Raw genomic sequence first — 13,322 nt, 5'->3', positions numbered from 1 at the left:
AGCATAAGTGTCCTCTCTGCTCTCTCGGTACTCCCCCCCCCCCCCCCCCAATTCTTGCGGGAGCTGTGAGTATGTCCTGCCTGTGTTACCGCAAGATTACAGTAGGCAGCGGTGGAGGGGAGCGCTGAGAATGCTGGGAAGGGCTTCGGTGGGGGCCTGTAATATCTAGAGAGGCCTGAGCCCAGAGGAGATCTGGTGAAACCCCCCAAGAGCACTTGTGCTTCTCTTTAACTAATAATTATTTTTTTTTATTATAAGTACTGCACTAATGAATTTGTGAACTCATCTATAAGGGCTAAACAAGCAGACAGAACTTCTGACCTCCACTAACAAAAAAGAGATCTTAACCATTAAATCGTATTCCTTAACCATTATTATATTTTATATTTTTAGATACATAAAAGAAGAGAAGGAAAGTGACCACCCCAAAGTAATCCCCCTGAAGATCATTACAAAGGATATTGGGAACTGTGCCTATGTAAGTGTTTGGGGCGACCACATTATATCGCACACGGTTATTATGACACGTTTCACCCGGGTTAGGATAATATTTCTCAGGATCACATGGCGCTGCAGGCATGTTCTCAGGACGTGCTGTATTGCTTGCTATGTTTCTCTATGGTGGTGTGATGGATGTCTTATAGCTTTATTAGCTTCATTTCGCAATATGCGCTGCAGTTGGTACAAATATCCAGCGCTGAATAGAAGTTTTCTTATAATATAGGTTTGAGTTGTATGTATTGTACTGAAATTTACTGAGGTTGCTGGATAAATAGAGATAAATAAATAATATATATGAGATGGATATGATATAGATGGACAGACAGGTGGGATTTATCATACACCAGTGTATGATGTCACCCCGACCCCTTTACAACATATATCTAGAGGCTCCAGCCTCCTTATATATTCAGGGGGCAATTCTGTGCCAGGTCCTGCCTGGTGTAGAACTGCGCTATAACCTGTCCTCTTTCCTGGCACAGGCTATGGCTAGTGTGCAGATCAGGGATGCCCTATGCCTGCCCACACCACAGGGCATGGCCTCATTCGGGTCCATTAACACCCACTTGGCATGAAAGTGGTGTAAGGGAGGAAATAGTCGTAATTCCTAAGCGCATACAGGTCTAGATAATGTCAGCCATAGATATCACATAGATAGATATGAGTTACATAGATGCTATGTATGTATAGATGCTGCCTGGATTTCTACATTTGACTACTAGAGGTTTGGCCAGGACCTGTGGGCGCTGCACCTCTCCGCCTTAGGAGCTGCAACACTGCAAACTTGGATTTTCATTTAGATAGATGGATGGAATGATGGATGATTGGATGGAATGATGGATGATTGGATGGAATGATGGATGATTGGATGGAATGATGAATGATGGATGATTGGATGGAATGATGGATGATTGGATGGAATGATGGATGATTGGATGGAATGATGAATGATGGATGATTGGATGGAATGATGGATGATTGGATGGATAGATCGATAGATAAATGATTGGATGGATGATTGAATAGATGGATAGATAAATAGATGATTGGTAGGATAGATAAATGATTGGATGGATGATTGAATAGATGGATAGATAAATAGATGATTGGTAGGATAGATAAATGATTGGATGGATAATTGAATAGATGGATAGATAAATAGATGATTAGTAGGATAAATAGATGATTGGATGCATAGATCGATAGATAGATGATTGGATGGATGATTGAATAGATGGATAGATAAATAGATAATTGGTAGGATAGATAGATGATTGGATGGATGGATGGATTGATGTCTTGGATCTTTGGTGCCAGAACATATATAAAGGTATAAGGTTCTTAGTTAAGACTATATCATCTCTTTGTGTTGGTTGATGATAGATGAATATAGGTTATAAAATAAAGAGAACACAGAGGTATTTTGCCATACCATCTACTTTACATCTTATTTTTCTTTGTTTCTATTTATGGTAGGACCTTTAGCTCGGTCTTATTGAGTGTGCACCCATTATCAGTACCCTATCAATACTTCTGTTGTGCTGCTGGATCTATCTAAATAGATAGATATGGGATATATAGATAGATATATGATATATTTGGGGTAGATGGATAAATAGAAGTTACAATTGTGAACGTAAATTGATCCAATTGCTGTTTTGTTGCATATCTTGAATTCCATGCTCAGGTAGCATATAATACTATATAATAATACGGCCGTGTCTCCTAATAAATGTCCACAGCTGGAATGTTCTGCACATTATTCATTGTACATTATATGCTTGACTCATGGACTGGAATCCTAAAACTGTAGTTAACTAACCACGTCTAGAGCCATTATCCTACCCCTGACCCAGGGTTACAGGATTACTAGTGATTTATGCTGCAGGGTCATTTAGCGTCTGTCTCACATGTTCATACAGTTTGAGGCAGATTTATTAAAAAAAAGGCTCATAGCAATACGAGACAATCTTATACTACTCCAAATTTAATCTGGTATGTTTTAACATTGTCTAGACCTACATGCATTAGTGGACTAAGTTTATGAAAGAAAACAGCACCAAAATACTGGCACGTTTGCATATTTTTTTGATGCACGCCCCCTTTCATCACAAGACCCCGCCTTTTGTCTGTGCCGCACCCCTTTTTGTCGTAACAGTGTCTAAAAACGTAAAAGCTTGATAAATGGAGCTACTTTTTATATAGCAAAATTTTGGAAGTTTTGCCACTTTTTGGGAAAGAAAAGGGGGCAAGGCTTAGTGTGAGGGGATGTGTCCAAAATATATTATAATTTACACCAAAAATGTAAAAAAAACCTTGTGGAGGGAGGAGACTTGGCGGTCAACCCATCAAACCTAATAGGGCGACCATCTGTTTCTCTGGACCCCTTCTTTTTTTAAGGTTTATCACATAATATTGCAGTAATTAGTGATGAAGGCTATGCCGTGCAGCACCTCGTGCCTCACCCAATCCACAGATGTGCAGCCATATGTTTCGTCTGGGTGTGAGGCGCAGTACACATGCAGTGAGATTTGCTTTCTCCTTATGGAATTAGCATTAACGTTTTTCTGTCTACTTCACAGATACTTAACTATCTTTAGCTCTGGGGTGGGGACCTTTGCTGATAATTATCCCACATTACATGACAGGTCACAGACAGTTTATGTTACAGATAATCTTCCTGACTTCACTCGCAGAGTCCTATAAAAATAGTCCATCAGGGCTCAGAAGTGACTGTTACATAAAAATGATGATGTGCCCTTAGTACTGGGATTTGTAGTATATAAAATATAGGAATTTCAGTGTTTAAGTCTTTAATTTAAAGGTTTTTTTCCCACCGTTGTTCTGCTCCATTCATCTCTATGGAGCTGAAGGAGATCGGCAAGCATGGCACTCAGCAATTTCCATCATTGAGATGTAAGGAGCAGAACGGTCATGTGCAGTCTGCTCCTTTAATCTCCCAGAGCGAGAAGGGGTCCGACTGAGGTATATGGGAACGAGCTGTACAGGAGCACAATGGTGGGGGCTGTAGCACAGACAAGTCACGTGTTGTTTTTTTAATGTATCCAAACCAAAGCCCAACCCTTGGGACTAAACAGAGGATTCTGTCAGGTAGCAAGGTAATTCTAAATAATTATATTGTAATGCAAATGCTTAGCTGTAATGACCTGTCTTTAGTGAAAATGGGGTCCCTGGTGACAGGTTCCCTTTAATAGGTATGCCAGACACACAATTTATATTTATTTAGATTTTTTAAAATAATTATTAAGATTTTATTTAATATGCAGAACATATATCTTTATGATTGCTTCTAATGTTATATAATAACCATACTCAGAACCGATGCTGCAAATCTTGCATTATTTGCTTGCCTGTATTGCCATGGTGTGCACTAGAAGAGACTTGATCAGATAGAATATCTTTCCAGGACTGCACAGGAGGGAGTTTAGTATTTTATTGGTTGGCTGTATTGCAATGGAGAAGAAGCTGAGTAAAGAAATCTTTAAATATGTTCTTGTCTATACTCTTTAGGAGTATACTATATAGGAAGCTGTGTATTTTCACCTTTACTGCCTGGGAATGCAGTAAAAAACACCACTAGTTACATTGTAGAATGCATTCTATAAGAATATAGAATCTTATAGGATTCTGTGAGCTAAAGAATTGGAGACACAAAATAGGCGGGAACTAGATCTTCATCTGCAGCTCATATTTCCAACTATGTCCTTAACTGTCTGTATCTCTGGTTCTGTAGATCTGATGGAATTTGAAAGATGAGATTCTTATCTTTAACATGACTCTAAAAACATGTTTCTAGGTGCTATAGTACTGAAGATGGGCCCCGAGAGCCTCTAAATCTGACTCTTCTCTGCTCATTGTCACATAAATTTGGAGGAGAATTTTTTTTATAAAGGTGAATGGGTGAGATTTCACATAAGAAGGAATTCTAGAAAGGACATTTTTATGCCCTACCTGAAGGGGGCAGTAATTTAATGGGGTAAAATCTGGTGACTGGTTCCTTTTTAAGGAGTTTTTTTTTCAGTAGAATTGTACATTTTCTTGACCCTTTATCGGGGTTTGGGAAGATTGTCTTTTGCCTTTAAATGACACACATATAATTAGCCTCCTTGTTGAAATCTCTCAATAAAGTGGCAGCTGCATTAGTCTATTGCCCCCTTAGAAGTGAAGTGGTAAGTGCCTGCTGACAGCTATCTATTAGCGAGGGCTAATCTAGGGTATGGCAGCCTTTATTTTCTCATCCCGCACCCTGACCACAGGCTTTTTTGAGATCAGCAATAAAAATGAGGCATAAAACTTGTCTTTTCTTGGTGCTAAATTGGAAAGCGGTGACCTGGTACAGACCCAATCATATGGTGGACCTTGGGGGGGGGGGGATATTGCATTTCTGTGGCACGCGTTCTACTCTATAATCCCCCCAGATATTTACTCCGGGCTGACATGGTCATTTATCTTCTGAGCGGTTCTCCACAAGCTGAAGGCTCTGCTGCTGGGAGAGAATCTTACACCATATTAATTTGCAAAGATTTACACTACAATCCAAACAAACCTGGAACGACTATTACATCTTTTGTGACTGTGGGATCTGGAAAGAGTAGAAATCCGTGCATTCTGACATTCGATTATTAGGGTGCAACTTATTCAGCGACACTACACTTCCATTGGTTGTGCTTAGTTGGAGTTGCCATGAAATATTCCAATTTTAGGAATGATGAAGCACAAATACTGCATATACATTTGGAGGCATGGGTGGGCTGAACATTCAGGAAAGAAGCTGATGAATCCTTTTTGCAGTATTTTTATTCTCAAAGGAAATCTACCATTTACTTTTATCCATTAGGAAACATACACTTCAAAACATACTGTTAGGTTGTTTAGATTGTGAGCCCCATGGGGACAGGGACCAATTTGACAAGCTCTGTGCAGAGCTGCGTCATCTGTGTGCGCTATATAAATAAAGAATTATTATTATTATTTATTATACCTTGAGAATGCTGTAGCTACACTGATGCAGAAACATATCTTGTTTAATCCCTGAACTGAGTGTAATTTGCTAAAAAAACATTTGACATTATGATAATGAGGTTCTGTTGCTCCTGTGGCTGCCCTGGCACTTCTCCTCTTACTCTAATTATGCACTGCTTCAGAAAATTAGGTCATCGCTGTGTTGTCCCTGACAGGCAGAAGTAAGCAATCACTGCACCATCACCCAGCTGCTGTTTATCCAGCTCAGATTGATTAGTTCCGCCTGGAGACTTCCGGAAGCTGATGTGTTTATGAATGACAGCCAGCCTGCCACCCAGCTTTCCCAAGGTCCTGAATTTTATAATAGTTTTTTCAGCAAAACCACTCGGATCAGGGATTAAACAAAATATTTTCCTGCATCAGTGTAGCTACAGAATTCTCGAGGTATGTTTGGTTTTTCAAAGGAAATCTACCATTTGATTTAATGCATTATGAAGCAAACATACCTTGAGAATGCTGTAGCTACACTGATGCAGGCACATATCTGATGCAGGTAAAATCCCTGAGTTGAGTGGTTTTGCTGAAAAAACTATTATAAAATTCAGGATCTTCGGAAAACTGGGTTGCCTTCAGTCTACATGTTACAACGAGCTGTCTGCACTGTCCAGACAGGACTAATCAACCTGAGCTGGATCACTCGTACACAGCAGCTGGGGGATGGTGCAGAGACAGGCACAGAAGCGACATTATCATAATTTTATAATTGTTTTTTCAACAAAACCAACTCAGAGATTAAACAAGATATGTTTCTGCATCCGTGTAGCTACAGCATTCTCAAGGTATGTTTGGTTCATAATGCATTAAATCAAATGGTAGATTTTCTTACTCCCTCTCTTACTCTACTGGTTCCTGGTGGTCAAGATGCTGCCATTATATAAAAGAATATAATAATAAAAAGTTGTATGTCTATAGTACCATCATATTCCACTGCAAAAAAAATATTTTTACTTCTAAATGACCCCTTGTTCCATACAGACCTCTCTGCCCACTGTGATCTCTAATGAAGCTCTCTGGATGCTGAAAGTTTACTGTACTTTAACCCCAGACTGATATGGTCAACATAAGAGTTATGAAAAGTTTCTGCAATGAAGCTTTATTGTTACTCAGTGTTCCCATGACAACCTAGAATTTTGAAAATCCAATTTTCACAGGGATTCAAAAAATACTTTGTCTGGAGTTACATTTACAAAATATATCAGTTCTGACTTGCATACAAGTTCAAGGGCATCTACCACCAGGATGAAAGACTGTATGCAAATCCTAAGGCTCCAGGCTCCATTAACGCCTATGGAATCTGGAGTTCCTCTAGCTCATTTGCATACAGTCCTTCATCCTGGCGGTAGATGCCCTTGTATGTAACCCAGGGACTGCTGTAAAGAGAATAAAATATAATCCCACAACCTCCTACTTTGTAAATATCCCAAGGTGGCTGGAAGAACCACACATTGGGTTCAGAAAGAGCAAAGGGCTTACAAAACCCCTTCCCTAAAGTAAGGAAGCCCTTCCCAGATTAGGCGGGGGCTGGCAGTCTACAAGTTCGGGGGTGGGGCTTAAGTGTTTTTATTCTACCAATAACTTTGTGGGTCAGTTTCTTAAAATCAAAAAATATAAACATGAGCTTTTAACTTAAACCATTGATTCTAGAGGTACTAATGTTCAAGTTTTTTTTTTTTTTGTCATAGTCAAAAACTCTGACTGTGTCCAATGAAGATACGGTGACTGATGTCATCAAAACAGCCTTACAGCTATTTAATGTGGAGGTAAGTTGTTATCAACTTTTAATAAAATGTACCGTAAGTAGCCAGTCGCATTAAGTAGAATCCCGAAAAATGCTATCCATCCTATTAGAATATTATTTTGTGGTCACTCATTTCCTTTCGGACCTGACCTCCCCCTAGTTCCTCAATGGCCTCATTAGTCTAGGACCTGGATTCATGTCAGTAAGCACGTAGGATAAATATTTCCTGTCTTGTCAATCTTCTTCTCTCTCATTAGGATCATATCATTTTCCCGACTCTCGGCAGTCTGCCCGATTCCTCATTATTACCCATCAGCCCTGATTCCAATCAGAGCAGAATTTTACATAATATGATATTATCCGTCAGCCATGATGTAATGTGCAGTGGGGATTACTCGGTAAAACCTGATGATAAATTTCATCTCTCCCAGTTTGTTTTCCTGACCCTGACAGGATTACGGCCTGTGTGATGTCAGCAGCTTATGATGGGTTCTTCACCATCCCCGTCTTGTCATACGGCCTGAGGACAATGAGCATCACTCGGCTCATCCTGTGTTGTGTTCTCTCTCCGCAGGGCTCAGAAGGAGATTACCAGTTGTGGGTCACCTCGGGCAAAGATGATGCACCTTATCCTCTTATTGGTACGCTAAAGGAATGGCAACTACTGTTTTAGCTTAAGCTCTTCAAAGGAGACAATCAGAAAATCAACATTGTGGTGATATGATAGGAATGTGTTCATAGCCGGTCTCTGCAATCTATATGGCTCGGGCTGCTATTGTCCATTGATTTAATGGGTCGGATCCTTTGAGGATGTATGTTGTAAAGGTGTCTTAAGTTATTAACCAATGTGCTCGGCTCCTCCTGCTCTATAACATACTGCCTGCAGATAGGATACTATGTACAATCGGCTTAGCTCTCCTTCATATATAAATGCTGCCTACAAATAGGACACTATGTACAATTTTCTTGGCTGCTCTAGCTCTATAACATACTGCCTGCGGATAGGACACTAAGTACAATCTTCTAAGCTACTCCTGCTCTATAATATACTGACTGTAGATAGGATATCATATAAAAGCTGCTGAGCTCTCCCTGCTCTATAACATGCTGCCAGCATATAGGACACTTCTCAGCTACTCCTGTTCTATAATATATTGACTGCAGATAGGACACTATGTACAATCTGCTCAGCTCCTCCTGCTCCATAACATGCTGCCTGCAGATAGGACACTGTACAATCTGCTCAGCCATCCCTGCTCTATAACATGTTGCCTGCAGATAGGACTGCATGTAATCTGAAATCATAGAAGTTTTATAGTTCAGGACTTCTTTCTGCAATATCATTTTCCAAATATAACCGAATAAAAATGAAAGAAGTGTTGTAATAATGCCACCTATCAGTCCCACTGATCCCTGACTAGAAGGATTTCTTACATATACATATTAAATAATATTATAATGCTTCTGTAATAGAACTTAATTTGCAGTTCTTTAAGCTTTTTTTTTCTTTTGCCTCAGGACACGAATATCCATTTGGGATTAAAATGAGCCACATTCGTGATGCTTTGCCTCAGATCCAAGGGACAAAAGACTCCATCAATTTAGAGGGGCCTTTCCTGATGGAGCAGCTGCCCCGGGAGATGCAGTGTCAGTTCATACTGAAGCCCAGCCGCCTGGCCGTATGTCAGCAGCTCGCCGGTGAGTCCTCCACCTTACAGAGGGCTCATTCAGCCTCTGGAGTCTGTTATTACTGACATAATGAGAGGGTCGGAGCGCACATTCCACTCGCCTGAGGTATTTTCCTAGAATCTACAGCGTGTTTACACATATTGAGCAAAGTTACATTTTCAGGAAATCGTCCTCCTGGGCAATTTTCAATGACTACAACAGAGATTTTTTCTTTATTTGATTTAACAAAAATTTGGGATATGTTGAAATACTTTGGTATTGTACGTGGATATAGTGGAGGTGGGTTTGTTGCACGTTCCAATAGGACTGGTGCCATTGCAACAATAGTACATGGGGTTCATGTTGTGATAGTGTAATGTTTGTGGGTTGTCCCTAGGGGCGTAACTAGGAGATGCAGGCCCCATAGCAGACTTCTGAATGGGGGTCCCCTTCTCCCTTAAAAATGTATTTAATCGCACATGTAAGTTACTCACACTTTTTATAAACACACCACATATACATACATACAGCATATACATATATATACACCATACACACCCATGCATCATATACACACATACATACCTTACCATATGCACCATACCATATACACAGACATACAGCAAATACACATCACATATACACACATACCTCAAATACACACATTCATACAATACCATATACATACATACAGCATATACATTTATACATACAGGACATACAGAGTTTATACACATGCAAATAAAGAATATATACACCACACCCACACATACAGCATATTTACACCCAATACACATCCAATATCCAACATGCCGGGCCCCCTAACACTGTGGGCCCCATAGCAGCTGCTATGGCTACTACCCCTGTAGTTACGCCCCTGGCTCTTCCATAGGGGATATTGTGGACAGGGATGGAATATGTTGGATTTCAAAATGGATTATCTTTTATAATGGATCATTACCCTTCTTTCTAAACATAGTGTATTTCTATATACTGAGTTACGTTTGTTTTACATGTAGAGTCTATGGAGATGGCTTAAAGGAAAATTACCGTATATACTCGTGTATAAGCCGAGTTTTTCAGCACAAAAAATGTGCTGAAAAACGTCCCCTCGGCTTATACAGAAGTCAGTCAGTCAAAATTACTTAAAAAAAAAATAAACTTATATACTCACCCTCCGGTGGCCCCGATGCGCAGCGCTGCTCCCCCGATGTCCGCGCGGCTCGTCTTCAGGCATCCGCGCCCGTCTTCTGTCTTCTGCTCGGCGCCGCCATTGTTTTTCCCCCGGGCGGCGCCTAGCATGACGTCGGCAGCGGCGCGTCATACTAGGTGCCGGCCCGGGAGAGAGCAATGGCGGCGCCCCACAGAAGAAGGAAGACGGGCGCAGAAGCCTGAAGACCAGCGACGCGGACATCGGGGGAGCAGCGCTGCGAATCGGGGCCACCGGAGGGTGAGTATATAAGTTTATTTATTTTTTTTATGCTGGGGCGGCTGTATACTACACGGGGCAGGCTGTATACTACTGGGGGCAGGCTGTATACTACTCGGGGGCAAGCTGTATACTACTCGGGGGCAAGCTGTATACTACTGGGGTCAGGCTGAGGTGGCTGTATACTACTGGGGGATGCTGTATACTACTGGGGGATGCTGTATACTACTGGGGGATGCTGTATACTACTGGGGTCAGGCTGAGGTGGCTGTATACTACTGGGGGATGCTGTATACTACTGGGGGATGCTGTATACTACTGGGGGATGCTGTATACTACTGGGGGATGCTGTATACTACTGGGGGATGCTGTATACTACTGGGGGATGCTGTATACTACTGGGGTCAGGCTGAGGTGGCTGTATACTACTGGGGGATGCTGTATACTACTGGGGTCAGGCTGAGGTGGCTGTATACTACTGGGGGATGCTGTATACTACTGGGGTCAGGCTGAGGTGGCTGTATACTACTGGGGGATGCTGCATACTACTGGGGGATGCTGTATACTACTGGGGGATGCTGTATACTACTGGGGGAAGCTGTATACTACTGGGGGAAGCTGTATACTACAAGGGGCTAGCTGTATACTACATGGGGCTAGCTGTATACTACATGGGGCTAGCTGTATACTACATGGGGCTGGCTGTATACTACTGGGGGCAAGATGGGCTGGCTGTATACTACTGGGGGCAGGCTGGGGTGGCTGTATACTGGGGCAGGCTGTATACTATAGGGGGCTGGTTGGCTGTATACTGGGGGTGTCTGTGACCAATGCATTTCCCACCCTCGGCTTATAGGTTTTCCCAGTTTTTGGTGGTAAAATTAGGGGCCTCGGCTTATACTCGGATCGGCTTATACTCGAGTATATACGGTACCATCAAAATCCAGCATATTAAATACATACTTTATTCTTTATTTATATAGCGCCATCATTTTCCGTAGAGCTTTACAAATCTTCTTATATTTGTTATCCGTGGCCAGAAAACACACATACTCTCTAGACAGCTGTCGGCCAAACAACGGATAGCTCACCCAATTTACCCCATACACATTCCTGATGGCTCAGCCAGGGCCACATGCAGAAAGGGCAAAGCAGATACATTTGCTGGTGGCCGACATTGCTGAGAATGACAAGATTAGGCATATTAAAATCCAGCTGCCCAATCCTTATCTTCCCCTTAATATCTATCACCAATGGAGAACCATGAGGACCTAGTACAATGTTCCTTTGGCATGAATAGGTGGAAGAAAATTGGGCATGTTCAGATTCAACATGCCTGATCCTTGGTCTCAAATGAGCTAAACTGTAACGAGTGATGTTTGCATGTGGTCTAATGTTTATCAGACCACTAAGCTACCTTTCAGGTTACAGAAAATGTAGTCGGTATAAGGCAAACCTTGATGATAAGGTTTCACAGACTAGATACTGATGTCATCTTGAAGAAGGATATCCAAAACTCAGGACTCTCCAATGGTTCTAAACTACAACTCCCAGCAGGCACTTCTCTCTATCTTGTCTATTACATCTCCCAGAAGATCACAGTCCTGGAAACCGAGTCGGCTCCAGATTTCAGTATGCCCCTGGGTGACAGAGCCTCAGTAGGCCCCTTTGCAGTTAACTCACATAGCGATTTAAAAAATTCAGAAACTAACAGTCTCCTGTTCCCTAAAATATTCCCTAGTTTATCATACTTATTGTGATATTTTACATATGGTTATTATGGTTATTTTATATAAGCCTCCCTCACCCCATGGATTCCTTATGTACAGCCTTATGTGGGCCCCCCCAGCAGCTCTGGACCCCAGCACTTGCCCAGGTATGCCCAGCTCTGGCGCCGGCCCTACCTGGAAAGGAGATCAGATGGTTAAACACTATGTAGTATACACTATGCAGTCATATGTAAATCCTCTAGTATCAGAAGGCTTCCCTAGTATGAAGTGCGCTGTTGAGTGGGTGGAATGGTTAAAGAGCCAGGGCCCGGCCTATAGAAGCAGCTAAGCCGCTTTCACAAGTCTGCTAATAATAGCCTGGTCTGCAGAGATTGATCTGTAAAGCCCACTGTCACACACAGGTCATTTCTATATATAGAAGAAGAAAAGCCTCGCTATAAACCCCACAAAATGATTTACAGAAAATTAAAATCAGATCCCAGGCATCAAAAATCTGTAACAGGATTCAAATCGGGCAAGTTCTGGTGTATCTACCACTTCTGCAACCCCAATTTTTATCCCCGTTTGATACATTTCACGTCATTATCAGACCAGTGTTAATTGTGTTCAAATTAATTAACGGGTTGACCAAAATTTACATCTTTATACCAAAAGTCCCACAAATTTTTCATAACCTGCTTGAGTCAGAGTCCCCTTCTCCAGAACATAGACAGCTATTTCCAGGTCCGAGTTCAGCCGGATTGAACATATCCCCTCATAGATACAGTTTGGTACCTTAAGATTGATGGTCCAAAGGAGGCATAAACATTGAATTAACTTCCCCAAAACTGTAAAACTTTGGCTTTTTTTCACAATATATATTTCTTGTTTCTATTCATCCCAATTACTACTGGACTGCAGGAGCTTTAATGCCAGTAGCTGTGCTCATCTATCACCACCTGTCACATAGAGGTGAATGGAGAAGTCATTGCACAACTTGCTGCTCCATTCATTTGGGGGTCCCATTATTAGACGAAGTGTCACCTAGGTAATCCTAAAAATGAGAAAAAAATAGACCCAGAAAACTTAGCTACTCTGGCACTTACCAATTTAACAAAATTACTGTTTTCTACAAAACTGCCTCCTGTACATATAAAGGCCTTTTAGGAGTTTGACCCTATGGATATTAAATCATTATCACATTGGTCTGGTGGAATCAACACAGAAATTTTGC

The 13,322-nt window shown here is 41.5% G+C and overlaps 1 protein-coding gene across 1 annotated transcript in view; it reads left to right on the top strand.

Moving 5' to 3' along the window:
• Nucleotides 1-13,322, top strand: part of ARHGAP20 (Rho GTPase activating protein 20) — an 81,200-nt gene that overhangs the window by 50,672 nt on the left and 17,206 nt on the right. Inside the window, exons 6-9 of the mRNA XM_072134253.1 lie at nt 394-478; nt 7,227-7,304; nt 7,857-7,923; nt 8,801-8,980. Of these exons, the coding sequence (XP_071990354.1) occupies nt 394-478; nt 7,227-7,304; nt 7,857-7,923; nt 8,801-8,980 (410 nt within the window). The remainder of the gene's footprint in view (nt 1-393; nt 479-7,226; nt 7,305-7,856; nt 7,924-8,800; nt 8,981-13,322) is intronic.

This window comes from Engystomops pustulosus, chromosome 2 (genome assembly GCF_040894005.1).
Source record: "Engystomops pustulosus chromosome 2, aEngPut4.maternal, whole genome shotgun sequence".
Taxonomy (NCBI): domain Eukaryota; kingdom Metazoa; phylum Chordata; class Amphibia; order Anura; family Leptodactylidae; genus Engystomops; species Engystomops pustulosus.
The sequence above is the reverse complement of the archived record's forward strand: the minus strand, read 5'-3'. Positions and strand labels throughout refer to the sequence as shown.